At 49.4% G+C, this 18,453-nt stretch overlaps 1 protein-coding gene across 6 annotated transcripts in view; it reads left to right on the forward strand.

Moving 5' to 3' along the window:
- The window catches only part of LOC120905740 (nascent polypeptide-associated complex subunit alpha, muscle-specific form), a 100,809-nt gene that overhangs the window by 12,474 nt on the left and 69,882 nt on the right, over positions 1-18,453 (forward strand). Inside the window, exons 1-4 of one of the 6 annotated variants that reach the window (XM_040316780.1) lie at positions 4,987-5,268; positions 5,581-6,700; positions 7,658-9,262; positions 14,161-14,349. In XM_040316780.1, coding sequence (XP_040172714.1) covers positions 6,422-6,700; positions 7,658-9,262; positions 14,161-14,349 — 2,073 coding nt within the window. In that variant the 5' untranslated portion in view covers positions 4,987-5,268; positions 5,581-6,421. Of the gene's footprint in view, positions 1-4,986; positions 6,701-7,657; positions 9,263-14,160; positions 14,350-18,453 lie in introns of those variants that run through there. The other 5 variants (XM_040316779.1, XM_040316778.1, XM_040316781.1 and 2 more) reach the window with 5 other exon arrangements.

The following is an 18,453-nucleotide window of genomic DNA, read 5'->3' on the forward strand; positions in this document are numbered from 1 at the left end:
CAGATCTTCAACAATCACATTCCAATTCCGTCGTCAGTTAACCCCGGGCCCGGAATATTTATGCTGAAGATACACGCAAACTAGCCAACGTTTCGCGTCGCAGAATTCTAACGCAGGAACAAAGAGATAGGGAGAGAGCGAGAGAGACAGAGCGAGAGGTGCACAAAATGGTGTGGGCCATGGAGGGAGGGCACAAAAACGAATGAAATCAAAGCGGAAGGATAGAATGGTTCGCTGTACTTCTTGTCCGTAGCTCTCAACCGAAGCCGTCGCGAAGTGGAGACGAAAATAATTAAGGAATGAGCTATACCACACACACACACACACACACACTTAGACACAGACAGATACTCCAAGGCAAGTGGTAGGCAAGCTCCTCCGCGTGCTTGATCGGCGCAGGTACCACACAAGAATGTAGCTACTGGATGAGCTCGCCGATTAAGGGCGATAATATGGCGCTTGATGGTTGATGGCGTTTGCTCGGTGATGATGATCTCTATTGGTGTGTGTTTTTTGCCTTTAGTTGCTGTAATAGCTTCTCCAGATCGTAAAAACAACAGAACCACCGCTTGGGAGTTCAAGACAACACGGGAGGGGAGAACGAACGCGAGCGCGCACTCCGTAACCTTGTCAACCCAAGCGGAATGAGATCAACCGACCGCATCATCACCATCACCATCTCGAGAGAGAGAGCCCCCCTGGGTTGATGCAGGCCGAGTCCCAACGTTTTATAAGCAGAAGGTGGAGGTGCCAACGGTGCAGTGGACGATGGGCGATTTTCTCCCCGCAGGGGACAGTTCATGCGAGAAGCGAAGGAATGATGATCGCTTTGAAATGTAAGGGCCGTGGAGGGAAAGGCATCTCGCGCCTGAGCGGGAGTGCGAATGAAACAGTCCAGCAGTGAAAAGGGGACGGCCAGACGGTGTTCGTTTAGGATCGGATCGAATCTCTGCAGGAGGTTCGCCCTGGCTAGAACCAGTCGGGAATGGAGATCACCGTTTTTGGATGCCGATCTGCTGCTAGATGTTGGGGTGGGCTACAGGGAGTTTTCTCGGCCTTGTCTGTCGCTGCCTGTCTGTGTGTGTTCTGTGTCTTCCTCTCTGTTGCTGTCCGTTCTATGTAGCCACATACTCCACGTACAGATTTCCAAACGACACTGTACCACTGGGCCACCCTTTTGCAATCCAGGCCTGTCTTTGTGTGTGTTGCCCTCGCTACACTGTACGCTTATGTGCGTGCCCTGTGTGCCTTCCCCGGAGTCGATCCAATCCGAGCATCAAGCACAAGCAAGCCCGCGCTTGGGGTTTCTCGCTCTCGCACACCACCGAGGCGTGGAGGTACCTTTTCGTGAGTGGAGTCCACGGCTCCCATGGGCGACCGGGCCGTTCATTGACCGGTCAATATATTCGTCCGTGGTTGTGGTGGTGGTGATGGGTTTTTCGCGCATCCTTCGCGCGTGTGGCGGTTCTCTCGCCGAACTCCTCCCCGCCACGTCGTTGCTGTTGTGGTGGTTGTGCATATACATTTTATTTTAGATTTTTGTTTCGCCCTGCTTCCTCTGCCGATTCGCGCGCTGCATGCTCAGGCAGGCAAGCACTGGGGGCTGGAGCAGAGATGCAGTTGAAGCAATAATGAATTGCTGCTGATGATTGCTGGTGCGTGGTATGAAATGTCAAAGTTGTCATAAAATCTCTGGTACACTCTGATGAAGTGATGATTGTTGGCGGTGATTAAGTTCAATTCTGAGGCCTCGGACTCTCGCACATCTGTGAGAGATGCATTCTTTGTGGCCCATTTCTTTGGTTGCATGGAGATGCGTGCTCAGAATGGTTCTGCCCTGCTTTGGTTGTTGCATTTTGCGAAGAGCTTGCTGAGGTATACAGACTCTTTACAGATTTACCTCCGCGGGCTTATAAGACTCGCTTTACTACACAGTTGCTCCGTTGGAGACATCGAAGCCATACTGGGAGTTGGTGGGTTTAAGCTCATTAGGCTATCAGATCATCCTGTAAATATAGCTCAATATCTGTGCAAATTACTTCCAAAGAAACAAATACTTATCTGGTCTCTCCGGTCAAATCATACAGATGCTTAGTTAGTTGCCTAGCAATGGTTTAAAGCTGCACGATTGCGAAATGGCGACCTTTTCCAGTTTTCCTGTATTGTGTGCCCCGTTTTGTAGCGACTTCCAAGAAATGTACCCTTGACGACAGAGCTCCGAAACTGTTCCTAGCCCGGGGTTTCCCCGTACGATGGGCAGTTCCGTGAGCTAGTCTCGCATACCAGTGCTCCTCTTCCCGTTGGCAGTTGGCTTTGCTATGAATGCTACACATTGAATGCTTCCCACTGCTAATAGCTCCACGAAACTAACAGCTCTTTCTGGCAACATCTTCTCTCTTTGCAGGCGAACGACGATCGAACATCAGCCCTACAAACTGCAACACACAATGGGCAGCAGCAGTTGACAGTGTCAGAGCAGCAACACGACCCCGAACGTAAACAACACACGCGGTCGCCGCCGCACACTAGCAGCGGCACCCCAGCGGCTGCCGACGCGACCACCAATCCTTTTGCTGCTCGAATCGAATAATCGATTGGCAAGCGCTCGCTCGGTAACGGCTATCAAGAGCGAGCAGCATCATCATTCGAGTCGCCGCGCTGACCCCCGGTGGGCAGAACCGTTTGCAAAAAAAAAAACAAGAAAAACGCCACCACCGCCGCCCGTGTGTGCGTGCGTGCGCTCTCGTGTATTGGTGTTGGTGTGCACACGCGAACAGTTGCACACCTGAGCACACTGCTGCCCGCACGAATACAGGCGCAACAGCACGCACCAAGCAGCTACCCCTTGCGCTTCGGGGGGGTAGTGCGCAAGCATCGTTACACGCGAAGGACAAGGAGCACGATTGTGTATGAAATAGTGTGTGTGTGAGATATAGAGAGAGCGAGACAGAAAGGGAGAAAGATCAATAGGAATGAAGCATAAAGACGGGGCGCGCACACACTGTAGCCCGCAGACTGACAACGTGTAACACACAAAACGGCATGCTGTGCGTTGCTGTGTATTATTCCAATACACTCACACACACGGACACGTCGTTTTACAACAAGCCCAACTGTCAAAATAATTCCAAAGAAAGCAAACGATAGAGAGAGAGAGCGAGAGAGCGCAAAATGTTTGACAGCTGCTCACGACAACAAGCACTAGTGAGAGCAAGACAGGTAGCGGTATAAGAACAGCGAGCGAGAAAGCAACAAAATCGAACTGAGTGACCATAACGCAATCCACAGAGAGAGAGAGATAATGAGCGCCATAGTGGGAAGAGCGAGCGCGTGAGTGAACCCGCAGCATGTGTTGCAAGGGTCGAATGAGTGACACGTTGAAACGGCGAAACGTGTGCGCCTTTTTTCTCGGTTCTCGTTCTTTCGCTCTCACTCTCACCGCAAACGCACACACTTCTCGATTGCACAGTTGTTTTTGTTGCTGTTGTTGATTGCAAAGCCCTTTCCTGCTTCCCTTGTGTAACTTAAATTGTGTTCACCTTTTTTTTTATTCTACCTTTGATCGGTGCTTCCCTCTCTGTGTGTGTGCGTGTGGTTGTGTTAGGGCATTTGCTTTCGCTGGTCGGTGGTTTTTGTCGGGTTTTGGTAATGGCAGAAATGTTATCGCCCAGCAGTGTGCGCTTTGTTTGTTGTTTTTTTTTTGTTTTCCCCAATGCGGAAAAACTCTGTTTGCACACTTTCTGTTACATCCTTTCCTTTTTACAGCCGTAAACCTTACGGCAGTGCGTCGTGCACGTTTGTGTTTGTGTGTGTGTGGTCGCTCCGTGTCATTTATTGACGTGTCTCTCGCTCTGTTTCGGCCGTTTCTCAACCGTATCTCTCGCTCTCGCTGTCAAAGCGCGAAGGGGGCAGCGCTTTGTTGTATTAGCGCACACATACGCAGCGCAAACACACACACCAACTGGACAGCACACGTACGAGCAGCACAAACACACACATACATCCAGTTGTCTATATATATACCAACACTCTCGCGCGCACGCAAACAGGGACAGAAAAGGCACTCACTCATTCAGGCCGCCCTGTGTGTGTGTATGTTTGTACGCAAAGAGGATCGCGGAGTGTCTTGAAAGCAAGGTTAGTTTTCCACCGTTGCAAGTGGAGACTAGTAGCAGCAGCAGCACCGTGGTCCGTTGCGGTTGGTTTTGTTGCTGGAAGGCGGTAATCAGAGGAATAAGAAAAACACACGTATTAGGACTCGACACACACACACACACACACACACACACACACACACACACACACACATGTGAACAAACAAAACGTTGACGAAAAAGCAGGCAAAAAGAAGGCACCGAACACACAGAAACTGCCCAAAAACACAATGTTGCCAGCGCACGTACACACCGTGCTGTGAAGTGTGTTTATGTTCGTGTGTGTGTGCGTGCTTGTGTGTGTGTGTGTGAATGATTTTATGTTGTTGTTGTTGTTGCGATCATGCACCCCCAATGCCGTCTGTATGTTGCGCAATCTCCAAACCAACGGTGGGAATGTCCCCGGTGGGGGAGGTAGAGGGAGTGGGGGGTGTGGGTGGTGGATTGAAGGGGGAGGAGGAAAAGGGTTTCACGACACTGGCCGTTTTTTCGAAGTTGTTGTATGTGTGCGTGTATGTGTGTGTGTGTGTGTGTGTGTCAGAATGGGTTTGCGGACGGTTGTTTGTTTTGTTTGCTTCCACGCTTCCCCCGACTCCAACAGCTCGTCCATACATGCGCATGTAGACGCGTTTGTGTGGGTGTGTGTGTGGGACAAAATGAAAAACAGCAAAAAATATCCTTCCACATCGTGTCCTCGTGTGTGTGTGTGTGTGTGTGTGTGTGTGTGTGTGTGTATGTGTGCATGTGTGTGTGTGTGTGTGTTGGTGCATTATCCTTTCTTCTGGTGCACTGTGTTGCCATCCTTTCGACCACCCAAGTGACCATCCACCTTTCTCACTCACCCTCCAGGCAGGTAGAGACGTGTGTGTGTGTGTGTGTGTGTGTGTGTGAAACAACACAAAGAAGAAGAAAACACAAAACAGAAACGAAACAAAAGCAACGGAAAAAAACGAAACAATCGAAACAACGACACGTGTGCAATAGTGTGTGATTACCGCGTGCGAAAACGATGCTGCCGACAGACATCCGACCAACGGACAACGCCACCGCTGCCGCCATCCTCATCATTACCGTCGCCACCGTCAGCTCCTCGATCAACCTCGTGCAGCAGTTGGTGCGTGTGTAAACCCGTCTCGCTTCGCGTGTGTGTGTGCGCGAGCGCGCGCGCGCGCGTTCGTGGCTGTTTGTGTGCGTGCGTGTGTGTGCTGTGCTGTGTAAAAGCTGCTCTAGCGCGTGGTGGTATTGTGTGTCTGTGCGCGCTGTGCTCTGTGTAGTGTGTGCGGTGTCGGTTCACCACCCACCCACCACACGCCGTTTGGTCAGACAACACCAACAGCTGTCACTAGCCATTTTCGATCCAATTTCGTTCGCTAAAAGGCATGTATCCTAATACATAGATCCTCGCCACCGCTCTGTGCACGTGCAGTGAGGCTGTGTGCGTGTGCGTGCGTGCGCGCGTGTCTGTTCTTCTATTTTGCAGCCCGCAAACCAGTGTGTGTGTGTGTGTGCTAGAAAGAAAATAAAAGTGCGTCTGCACCAAGTGAAAGACGGGCAACTAAAACGGCGAGCGTGCTGCCAGACGACACCCCAACCCGAACCACCCATCCCACCCACACACAGAGGCGGGTCGAGAGCGCACAGGCGTGTGTGTGGTGTGGTGCTGGTGCACGCTCTGTTGTAATCTATTGTTTTAGTGCGTGTGTCGTTCTGTGTGAAAGTGGAGTGAAAAAGTTAAAAAAAAGAATCCTTAAAGAATCCCTAAAGAAAAAAAGGGTCACACGTGTGTGTGTGTGTGCCAGTGGTGTATTGTTTGTTGCGTGCGTGTGTGTGGGCTCGTGGTGCGGGGGCCGTCCATACCAACATCCGGCCGCATGTCCGGAGCGTTCCGTGGTGCGCGCTTCCTTTCGTTTTCCGGTTCCGGTCGCTGAACGGTGCTAAAGTGTGCAAACCGCGTGTGCGTTAGTGTGTCCGTGTGTGTGCGCGCGCCCGTCAGTGTGTGTGTGTACGCGGCTACCTATGTGTGTGCGGTTGTTGGACTGCTGCCGCCACCGCTGCCGCCACTGCCGCCGCCTGGCGGCACCGCTCTACACACCGTCGGCCACCAGCAGCAGCAGCAGCAGCGCCACCATCTGGCGACAGGAGCCACAGTGGCACGGCGGTGGTACGGTGCGCCAGTAGTGCGCTCCATCTACTCCACACCCGTGCGCCGACACCACAGCCGACAGCGCCCTAGAATGCAGTGCCGCCGGGGTTGAAACGAGCACGCGATGGAGATACATGTGAAGCAGTGCAAGCAGCGGAACAAACGCCGGGAGCGGGCCCAACGTATGATCGCCGAGCGGGACAAGGATGCGGCCGCGGACGGTACCGGCAACCGCGATCCGGACGACAGTGCGGACGACGACAGCGGGCCGGTCAGCCGGGAGAAGCCGCACCGGCCGCCCGTCCGGCGGAAGCGCAAGGAGAAGGAACCGTCGCCCGTGCTCGAGGAGGACATCATCGACGGGTTCGCGATACTGGCGTTCAAGACGTACGAGGATATTGAGGTAAGGTCACATGCAAAGCTCCAAAAAGGCTAGCGAGAAATGACGAGGCTAAAAGTTGTGGAATACGAAGAACTTCTGATGGAGCTCGAGATACGTTTCCAGGATCCAAACTCCTAAAGGTCGTGTAGAAAACATCAAGTTTATCGAGGTATACTGGTAGTAAAAGGTTCAGGAATCGATATCTTCAAGCTTGTTGAGGAGTACAAAGATGGATAAGGAAAACTAAAGTCCATCAGAGCTCAAAAAAATCACCAACGAAAAGCATCCTCAAGGCTCAGATGTATTCAAGATATTTTTCAAATATCACTTCACACTAGGTCGTCCAAATCTTCAAGAATAGAAAGCTCCGTTTATAGGAATAGTTACAAAAGATGGATTATGGATTAGTTTCGGAGGATTCAATAATATTTCTAATGAGAGGTCTCCTAAAAAGTCGTACATGAATTGTTGTAAGATTCAAAATTGCTTCCAGAATTACATAAGAACACTATCAAGGACTAAGGACTTTGTCAGATTAGATTTTCTCATACATCCAACACATCTGCTAATCCCACGGATCTCCAGGTTGTCCAGGTTGTTGAGACTACAATGATCCCAATATGAGAATTCAAAAGTTGGAGTTTCAGAGGATTCAAGAATACTACCAAAGACAGATCCTCATAAAGATATCCTTAATGAATCGTTGTAACCTTACTTCAGAAAAGGATTGGAACCTTATCAGGATTGAGAACCTTGTCGGATAAGATCTTTTCATATATAAATAGTTCCAAAATATGGAGCTGCGGACGAATCAAGAATACTTCCAAAGACAGATCCAGTAAAAGATGTTCCTAAAGAATCGGTGTAAGGTCACAACGTCTTTCCAGAATGCGATTAGATCCTTGTCAGGATAGATCTAGTGCATCCAACACATCTACTAATTCCACTCCATCATCTTTCTCTTTCCCTTCCCACCAGTTTGCGATAAAGGTCGCCAACAAGCGCAATGAGAAGCGACTGTCGTCGATCGTGGAACTGACAACTGTGATGGTGCCGGAGGAAAAGCCGCCGAAGATAATCGACACCACGCCGTCGAAGCTGGCGGAGAAGTCGCTCGGCGGCACCGGCGTGGTGCCGTTGGTAACGAACAAGAACAACAACAGCATTAACAATAGTGAGAACCATGCCGGTGCGAACGCTGCCAGCCCCGGTGGTGGTACGGCCCCCGGTACACCCGGGCCGGGTGGAGCAGGAGGAGCCGTTGGAGGAGCAGCAGGTACCGGAGCAGCAGCGGCAGTAGTAAGCAACGTCAATGGCGGCGACTGGTCGCCGGTCAACAACACCCACCATCAGCTGCACCATCTGCAGCAGCAGCAGCATCACGGTGTGGTGGGACCACCGGGCAGCGTTAACGAGCGCACACCGAACGGCGAAGGGCTGACGCACCACGGCACTGGTCCGGCCGGTAGTGGCAGCGGCAGCGTACCGGCGGTAGCATCGGCGACAGGTGCCCGCGGCTCCGGCAGTGATATGGCACTGATCGCAGCCAACGGTGGTGCGCCCGGTGGGACCAATCATCACAATCACCTTCACAACAGCCACGGGCACCACAACAGCCACGGGCTGCACAACCACAACCACCTGCATCCTCACCACAACCACAGTAGCCGGAATCACAACCAGCAGCAGCATTCGCCGCAGCAGCAGCAGCAGCAGCAACAGTTCGCGTCGGTTCACCACCATGCGCATCACAACCATCATGTGGTGAGCAATGGGAGCGTTAGCGGACCGACAGCGGCGACGGTACTACCCGTTGGTGGTGGTGGTGATGGAGCAGTCGGCAACACCACCAATAGTAACAGTGGCGCCCCGAACGGTGTCAACGGTGATTCCGGCACGGTTAGCGCCGGCAACGGGCCGAGCAGTGTGGCCGGTAGCGCCAACAATCGGAGTAGCAGTAGCAGTAGTAACAGTAGTAGCAACAGCAGTAGTAGCGGTAACGGTAGCAACAGCAGCAGCAGCGTTCGGGCTGCCAACAGCAACAGCAGCAATCGAAACAGTGGCAGCAGCAATAGCGTACCGGCTAGTGGTAGTAGCATCAATATGAACAGTAGCAGTAAGAACCATAGCAGCAGCAGCAGCGGCAGCAGCAGTAATATCTGTTCTCTAAATAATCTCACCATTGCCGCCATCATTGCGAATGGGCCGCCGCGCCGGAACGTGAACGGCAGTGCGGCGGCGGCAGCGGCAACGACAGTGACGGCGAACGGTGCGCCCGGTCCGACCGGCACGAACGGTATCAGTGGCAGCAGGGGCAGCAGTGGCAGCAGTGCCGCCAGCAATAGTAGTGGCACGCCGAACAGCAACAGTACCGCGAATACGCATCATCCAAACCACCATCAACTACATCATCCGCATCATCATCACCAGCAGCAGCAGCAGCAGCAGCAGCAGCAGCAACAGCAGCAGCAGCAAAGTCACCATCTTCATCATCAACAGCAGCAACAGCAGTCGCCTCATCTTCAACACCATCCCCACCATCAACAGCACCATCAACATAACCATCATTTATCAGCGGTACATGTAAGTATACGACTCTATCTCGATTTGGCTGTGAGTGGCGGCAAAGAGGGGATAGCAGAGCATTGGGGAGTGCACTTAGATTTGTGAGTCAGAATGTAATTAGCCAAACATGAAGACCTAGGGTATAGTAGAGGCTCAAATAGACTCCCAAAAGAAATAGGTCCAGACTCCCCTCAAATAGGTCCAGAAGATTGAGAAGCAAACGTAATGCTCCAAAATATTGACAAGGTTTAGAATTGTTGAGATATGTATGAGGTAGATGCAAAGACTTCAAACTCTCTTTTTCATTCTTGTTCTTGAAGCAATGATCTAGTAGTCATGGCAAACGTTAGGTATCACATACTTATCGGGCGCTACTACCGTTTTGCAGTCTTGGCCTGCTTCAGGAGTGTCCGAAACCGCGCACGGACTAACGCCTTCGTCTGCCAGTACGTTATCCCGGCCTTAATGGCGGACGCCTCCACGCCATCTTGCTACCTCAGTTTGGGCCTACCACGCCTTCTGATATCACTGATTATGGGTTAGGTATCACTAATACCTTGCAATTGCCTACTTCAAAGGTGTAGTCTCAAGATACTACCTAAAGATTGCAGACATTGGAGATCCCAAACTGCTCATGTTGGCCATCTTGTGACATACTACTTAGTTATTTCCCAATGAACAGATCCAGCTCTAATGACCTGGATCTGGACGCCCCTACTACTTGTAAGAGGGGGTTGTATCAGATGGTTTGTTTCAAACCGGAGTTGTAAAGCCGGCTCCTCGGTATATTTAGCTCTCCGTGGTCTGTTCCGTGGGGTCAAGGGGGGCATGGAAAATAATCTACCATCGCCGAGAGTAGCTTACCCCACCCATCCCTAACGTGCAAACGTGGCTGTCAAGCTGTCAATGTTGCTCATCGACGCGCCCGTCGAGCGGCGATGCGGTGTTTACGTTCGCGCGCCACCCGTAACAGCCAGGGCAATAATATTTTATGGATGTTTATAACAGTTCGGTAAACAAACGAGCGGGCGCGCTCGCTCTCGCGGGGCGGATCGTTAAAATAAAACAATAATCTTCACCGCGGGACAATTGAGCTCCGGCCCTGGGCGGTTCGGCGAATGGTGGGAATATGGAAGCGCTCGCGCGAAAATATTCGCGCACGTTGGCGAAGTGTAGTGCGAGCGGGTTACTTTGTCCATTGGTGCCCCGCCCGCCCTCCCATCTTTTCGAGCTCACAGGACGACTCTTCAATCCACACTCTTATCGGAATGTTCTTCCGCGCCTGCTCTAGAAGCCGTCCAACGGTAGTGCAATGTGTTGACCGTACCGCTATTGGAAATGATCTGTGCGGTGTTTGTTTATTGGCCACGAAGCAAAAACTACTGTGCGGATGCTGTACTCCCCCCCTCCGCAACACTGCCAGCCCCCCCGGGGCCATTGGGGTTTGGTTTCGTTTATTTTACTCTGGATCTTGCTTTCCAGTGCAGTGGAACATCTCGTCGGCTGCCTCGGTTGGTGGACCGTCCGAAGCAGCTTTGTGCCTGGCTGGATGGTTCACTGGTGTTTGTGTTTGCTCTAATGCTCCATACTGGGTCCGCCGCTGGGTGCACAACAGACTCTACCCCACCCCAGTGGCTCGAGATTTTCAGCGAAAAGCCGCTTGTTTTTGCCGTTTGCGTTCCGCGCGTGGAAACGGATGTTCGCTTTTTGTTTCCTTCTGCGCGAAATGGGTACCCCCTGCTCCTCCTGGAAGGGCGGGTACCGCCGCGAAGAAAAGCCATTGGAACAGCGTTCCGCTTTACGAGAAGCGAATAACTTTACCGGAACGGGCCGCGGTCGTTCAAGGGGGAAGCTATCTTCCCCGAAGCGGAGAGCTTTCGATGGGCGAAGGAGTGGTTAGTGTTTCGTGAGGGTGGGTAGGGTGCGATAACTTTTGTTGATGAAATCATTATGCGCCGCACTTTGGATATTGAGACTAATTTTTGCAACTGGTAAATGCAGTTGAAGGAGCACTCGTCGAACAATACTGCAGGCTGAAGTGGCGGAGCTTCCAGGAGCGGTTGTTTGCAAGTGTTATCGCCAGGGTAACACCAGCTTCCAGTTTTAATGATGTTTTTGAGCGAGTACCGTCTCTGGGCAGGACTCAGAGTCTGAAGAATTTGTAGTGTTGTTTCGGGTAAAGTTCTGAAGTATACATCCAGTAGCATCGTGAACATATGTTTGACAGAACTTCTAGGCAAATTCTGAAATCTGTAGTTCAAAGGCGTTCACTGTTCCTAAAATCGTCCACTCAAATAGTGTGATCTATTGGAAAGGCAGCATTTCTGCGTGGATGGGGAAGAGATTTTGATTTCTGGAGAATATCTTCCACCTCTAGCCGCATTCTGAAGTATGTTTAGTGTATCTTCACTGCTTCCATCAGAAGAATTTCGCTAGTCGTATTGTTAGGAATATCCTGTGTGTCTATGACTCTCGTCGGCCATATTTCTCAGAATCTCTATAGCATCTATCGTACTTATAGCTGCTAGACACCACTAGATCCCAGATTTTCTGCCGGACCTAAATTTCTAAAGAACATCTTCAACGTCAGTATTGGAGCTAGCACGGCACTCTCCAGGATTTCTCAGACAGTGTCTACGTTACCTCTCCCTGGATGCTATCATCTCTAGCAGATATTCTGAGTGAAGTAAAGTGAGGATATTGCTTCTAGACAGATTTTGAAGAATATTGATAATGTTCAAAATGTACTTCTTCTTAAGTTCCAAAAAAGTGTTTCAATATTTTGCATATTGGACGCTTACCAACATCCAACATGAAAGAATTCATTAGGAATTAACTCCAAAAACACTCCACGCAAAAAAAGGTCACGTACGACCGACCCTATGTGCATGACGTGTGCCATTTTACATTCCTCCCCAGCACTAACCGGACGATCACAAACCAAAAAAAAAAGAAGAGAAACGCAAAGTGTGACACATTCCGCCCCATTCCGTTTAAATGTTTATAAACAATCGCGTGTCAACTGCAACAAATTCCCGAGAGCCCCCCTTTGGCACCACAGCCAAAGGGCCCGGCTGACCGTTGTTTATTCCGTTTGCAAGCGGCTCGCTGATGTTTAGTTTGTTGTAAAGTAAACTATTACCGTCCTGTCCTTCCACTCGCTTCTTCTCCCCCTCAACCCGCTGATTGTTCTCGCTTTCTCTCTCTCTCTCTCTCGCGCTTAGTGTCTTAGTGTGGTACGTGCCGCATCGATTGGGTTGTTGGCCGCGCATGTGTGCATCTTTTTTTTTTGTTCAGGCCGACCCAGCCTCACTCCATCCTTGCGTCCACTGCGTGCATAACAGGTGCCGCCGCAGGCCAAGTCACACCCGCGCGATTTTGACCCGCTTTGGCTTAGAGCACCCGCAAATACCGATTATTGCAACGTGTAACCTCCGCTGAGGACCGAAACCCCGCTTCACAGAGAGTGTTTGGATGATGATGCTGGATGGGTTGCTTGGTGGGGGGCGAGAGATAGCGCACGGTGGTGTGAGGCCACCGGAAAAGAGCGAGGAGTGCGGTTGGGGCAGCTCCGACGGTTAGAGATTACCCGCTAATAGTGGCGGCCCGATTAGCGCAGATCGGTTGAAGCGCGCTCACGGGCACCCCAGAGCCCTGGGTTGCACTGATTGCTCACTCCCGGAAGAGTGGCGTGACTCGGGGCCTGCGTCCGATGGGGAGGTGATCGGCGGGGAACCAGTTTGACAGATTGTTGATGGTTCGCATGACTGGGCCGGGCTAATTAATTGTTTTCGGTATTAAAAGCGAGCCGGCGATGCTATTAAAATGACTAGCAGAGGTTGTTGTTGTTGTTGTTGTTGTTTTCTATTACAATCCTGTCCTGACTTTTCGATCCCACCAACAAGAGCAACAAGAAGCACCCCGGACTGGTGTACTGGCACCGGATCGGATCGGTTTTGGTGATGTAAGGGAATGTGGGGCACAATGGGCACTCTTTATTTAAGCAGTTTTTTCACAGGATAGGATAAATGCACAGGATAGGATGAAGGATACATTTCAAGAGATTTGGGACCGAAAAAAAGGATCCGAAAGCAAAGTGTAAATTGAATATCTGTCTATATATATTTTATAACCCTAGTTGCAGAGTCGAAATCTATGGCATCGTGTACTTTAACTAAAACAATGTTTACACGATATACGTATTCAAGTTTGGGTGGTTGTGGAATCTTCATAAATGTGTATGTAACGGTTATCAGAATGAAATTAAAAACATAACACATATTTTTTTCTAAATGGCAACTTTTATCTGTCCAATTCAAAATTGCTGCCTCTTCTTCTTCTTCTTCTTCAATTAAGCATAACGTCCTACGCGGACATGCCGGGCCTATACAGTCTTGCGAGTCTTAATTCATTACCACTCAGCCGGATATCCTTGCTGCGGGGAGACGGTCCATTCTAGGTTTGAACCTAAGACGGGCATGTTATTGAGTCGTACGAGTTGACGATTGTACCACGGAACCGTCCCTCTCTCCTGCTGTGGGTAATCAATAAAAGCCTGAAAGCCAAGTCCACTAGTGGTACAGGAAGGCCATAACTGACAACGCAACGGAAAAAAGAAGAACATATTGCACCAGTGTTTTAACGTTTCAAGGATTTGATTACATATGCCCATTTGCGCTATATGTAAAAAACTTTATATTTACTTTTTAATTGAAGTTTTAATTTAGTAGTTTTAATTGAAACATAAATAGTAGCGGCATGGAATTATGTAAAAAAAAAACAAGTGTTTCTTTGTAAATTCAAATAAACATTCATTAAATTGCTTAACAAGGACCACTTTGCCCCTCTTTTCCCCTAATCAAATTTCGCCTTTTCACTCTATTTCACTCTCGCTCTCTCTCTCTCTTTCTCCACAGAATCTTTCCCTATCTTCGATCATCGATCCGGGCACGTCCGACGATAGTGGGCGCGCCTCGGAGCGACTGACGACGTCCTCGGTGGCCCAGCGGGATCCGGACAGTTCGCGAGACCGGCTCAGCGACGCGAGCAGTCGCTGCAGCTCCGGCAAAGGGTATATCTGTGATAGCGAAGGAGACGATGATAAGGTAAGGATGCGGGGAGGGCTTCCGGCGTCGGCTTTTAATTAAGGCGGTAGCCGCCAGTCGTAGTACCCGTGGGCGCGCGTGATCGCGCACGAAGGTTTCGGGGGGCCGAGGGTTTTGGTGGTGGGGCAGTCCCGTTCCTGGGCGTGGTGGATCTAGGCGTGTCAAAATTATTACCAGCATGATAATCACTCTGGCTAGGATAGGAGGGAAAGGGTACGGGGGAGGGGTTTCTCGCTTGGTGTGCCATATTTTTGTGGTTTAGTTTTTTTTATTTTTCTATTTTCACAACTCATTTGCACACCGTTAAGTGGACATTCTTGACCCTCCTCCTCCTCCTCCTTTTCTTCCTTTCCTTCCTTCTGGTGGTGTGATGCGGGCACAGGTGAGAAACAGGTGTTACCCGTGCCCCCCTTCCCTGCTCGGTCCATTATTGGGTTTGAAGTTTACAAATTTTGATAAATAATAGGTTTTGGGTGGCAACCGCAGCAACACAGAGTGTGTATTTGAGTGTGTTTTTGTGTAATTGTGTTTTGTAAAATCGCCCTCCCTTCTCCACCCAGTGAACCCTTCTTCCCTCCTCAGCCGTGTAATTATTTATAACCACTTCCTGGTGCAGCGCGCAGTATGTTTATGTCTCCCGTTCTCCCTGTTCCCTTGCTGTGGCGCGTTTTGTGCCGTGCTAGAATGGTCTAATTTTCACAATCCACCACGAAAGGTGCTAAGCGTGAAAAACAAGCACGAACTTCCCTTTGGGGGAGTTGCTGCTGCCTGCCCTTCCCGCTCCGCGCTGCTGCGAACCGTTTGGAAGGTGTGAAGTGTTACCACGTTCGGTATTACCCACTTGCCAAGCGGTTCCCATAATTAACAAATCTGCGCTACACACACACACACACACGGGGTAGACCATGCTATGGGAAGGGTGAAGAGGGAAGTAAGTACCATTTCACGAACAACGTTTTTGCTCCCCACTTGCTGGTCAATTGCGCCTCTTGGGGTCCTCTCCGTCTCTCTCTCTTTCTTGCTCTGAAATTGAGGAGCTTTATTACAACATACACACAAAAAAAGGAATGTAAAAACAACTCTAGAAGTTCCGTGAAGCAACAGCTCCCTTCAAACTGCATCGCACCGAGAGCGGGGCAAACTTATCGCTTAAAGTTTTCCCCCAGCGCTAGTGGGTTGGCCAGTGGCCGGGAGACTCCGGATGTGAGACTTCCGCCGCACGTTGCTGTGCTCTGCCAGCGCGTGTTGAGCGCGGGATGAGCACATGCGCGTTACGTGATCAGGAAATTGTGGTATCAGGTTTTGTAGCTGTTTTATTTCGTTTTTTTATGGTGTTTTAAAGTCAATTGGTTCATCTGCCATTGCATGGGAGGAACATTTAAGCACTTGTTTCGCATTTGGACTAAAGACTGCACATAAAGACCGTGTTAAGACTTCCAGCGACTGTGTGTGATTGATCTCTTGTAATGTTTCCCGAAGCAAAGCAAATGAGTTGATTCGTTTGGTAGCTAAAGGGCATAAAACAAGTCATTTTGCTTGATCGGTCCCACTGTACACAAAAAATCTGTAGTAGTCGAAAGGTTCGTTGTTCAGGAATTATAATTTGATTTGAATTTGATTTGTTTATCTATTTTATTTATGCCTCAGTAGAGCTTATTTATACACCGTTTTCGAGGTCAAATAAACAATGTTAAGCTTATATAAATGTATTAATATACGTTTATATTACCCGGGTTCGTTTCTTTGATGTTCATTTTGTTGCACTGAAATTGTTTGGATCGTCATTTTAATTGATTTTGTAAACTTATTTAACAGGCAACCTCAATGTTGTATTTGAATCACAATTTCCAAGTCACATTCGAATGTGCATATAATATAATTCAACGCCTTCAACATGTGTTTCAACAGCTGTCAAGGTTGTATTTGCTTCATAATTAAATTTTTACACATGATTTTCGACACATCACAAATACCTGTCAAACTCAATCCAGCTTGAGGCGTGTTGAAAATCATACTGAAGAAAATAAAAATAATGATGATGGAAATGAAATATCAGATTAATTTGGATTAACATCTTGCACGCAGTGAATAACAACGTTTACATTCGAAAGTGACTTGGAATCCCTTGTATCAGTTTTTTCACATGATTTTCAACACGTCTTAAGCTGGATTGAGTTTGACAGTTCTTTGTGATGTGTTGAAAATCATCTGTAAGAACTGAAACTTTGTTGTGATGTAAATACAAAGTATGACGGCTGTTGAAAATCATCGTTAAGATGGTGAATAATGATGTGCACGTTCGAATCTGACCTTGTATTGGGGAAAGGAAACATTTGAACGCATCTTAACATTGTTTAGTTGGGTTCGAAAACACGGTGTAACATTGATTTATAGTTTAATTTATCATTCTGAACTGTGATTTGTCGTATCAATCGTTCCCTTCTTACTTAAGATGCCCATGGACAGGGATAGTCTAATGAGTCTATAGATAATTTTCGTCCATCTCGATATTCCAATTGGTGTTGAGTCCTTTAAATAATAATAATAATATTAATTTATTGTTTAAGAAATCTAGTTTGGTGCAAGATAGTAATTTCGCATTTGTTTTCTCTCTTTTTGCTTCATTCCAGGTAAGTCAGCTGCAACGCACGACCGGTGTGAGTATGCATAGTGCAAAATTATTGAACTATTTACATGTGATAGAGATAAACACTGTCTCCCCGCCTGGGCGGATTCTGCCCACGCCATCTGCCGACATTCCGCGCAACTTTGTTAGGCACAGGCAGCTCCCCCCCCCCCGCTGCTCCTAGGGGAATGTTTTGACTTTCTAATCACGCAAAGCTGAACGGTCGCGGCGATGTGAAAACAAAATCGAACCGACCCGGGTTGGGTCGGCGCACCGAGGTTAAGCGGCGAATGGGCGCCGACGTCCTCCTAGGGGGAGGTTTTTGTTGTTGTTGTACGCGATCTTACAGTGCACTGTAGGAGATGCTTTTGTTTTGTTGGAGCAATCAATTTGATGGTCCTTGCTCTTTTGCCCTTCCGCGGGACATCAGGGAGCATTGGGGAGCTGTGGGCAGTGAATCAGCGAGCCGCTTCGGTTTGACCGAGAAGGGAAGCTTTTGGTTGGAAGTTTTGCAGCAATTCCTAAACCCTACACCGATGGAGAATGTTTGAAAACTAAACAAGAAAACACGATTTCCATAATCTCTTTTTTAGCCCTCGGTTTCGAAGCACGTTCTGCCAAGTCAGGCAGAGAGCGGCTTGGTAGAGGCCGTCGACGGTAGCCGATAGCGATATGTTTACGCTTGGAAAAGGAGAGGGGAATGCGGGAAGCCCGTTCTGACGCCCGTGACGTGTTGTTTATGTTTGGCCCTTGTCTAAACAGGGAAGTGCTGGCGTTGTTCGGCGTCGGTAAAGCCACTTGCCAAGGAAGAGTATGGCACTTAAAAGGTAGTGCCAGGCACTCGTCGATTTCCAAGCCAGTATGCGAGCGATGATTTAAGCCGTTTCAGTGGGAATGTTAAAGTGTGTAGCAGGCTCAAGATAGGCGTGCTGTAATCTACTTTTGAACTAACACGCAAACCTGCTCCTTGAGCGCGCTGACAGTTAACAAATTAAAGCAAAAAACGGGGGCAAATCTATAACCTGTACGTAAGCTGGAAGCTGAACTGCAATCGCACGAGGCGAAGCTGATCCGTCACGACCCCGACAAATCATCGACGCCAAGCCCCGGGGGGCGCGGGAGGGCTAGATCGTAAAATCTCAAATGATTACACATTAAGAAGTCACTAAACCACTTTCCGTGCGACACCGCCGTCATCGCTCTTTCTCACACGCCGCCTCGCTCGACCCCGTTAGGTGACGTTAATGGGTTTTGATACTTTTGATACAGCCCGTCGTGTGTGTCGCCTCCTTCCATATTCCCCCGGCTGGACGGGATTGGATGCAAATGCAATAAAATGCACTCAACACCTAATGCGCGCCCGTTGTGAAGTGTGATTCCGTTTTTATTGCCCAAGCTCTCGGGAGCGAGAGGGAGGAGAGGAGAGGGGGGCATTTTATGGCATTTTTTGTTTTGCGGGAGATCGAGAAAGAGCGAGA

This window comes from Anopheles arabiensis, chromosome X (genome assembly GCF_016920715.1).
Source record: "Anopheles arabiensis isolate DONGOLA chromosome X, AaraD3, whole genome shotgun sequence".
Classification (NCBI taxonomy): Eukaryota; Metazoa; Arthropoda; class Insecta; order Diptera; family Culicidae; genus Anopheles; species Anopheles arabiensis.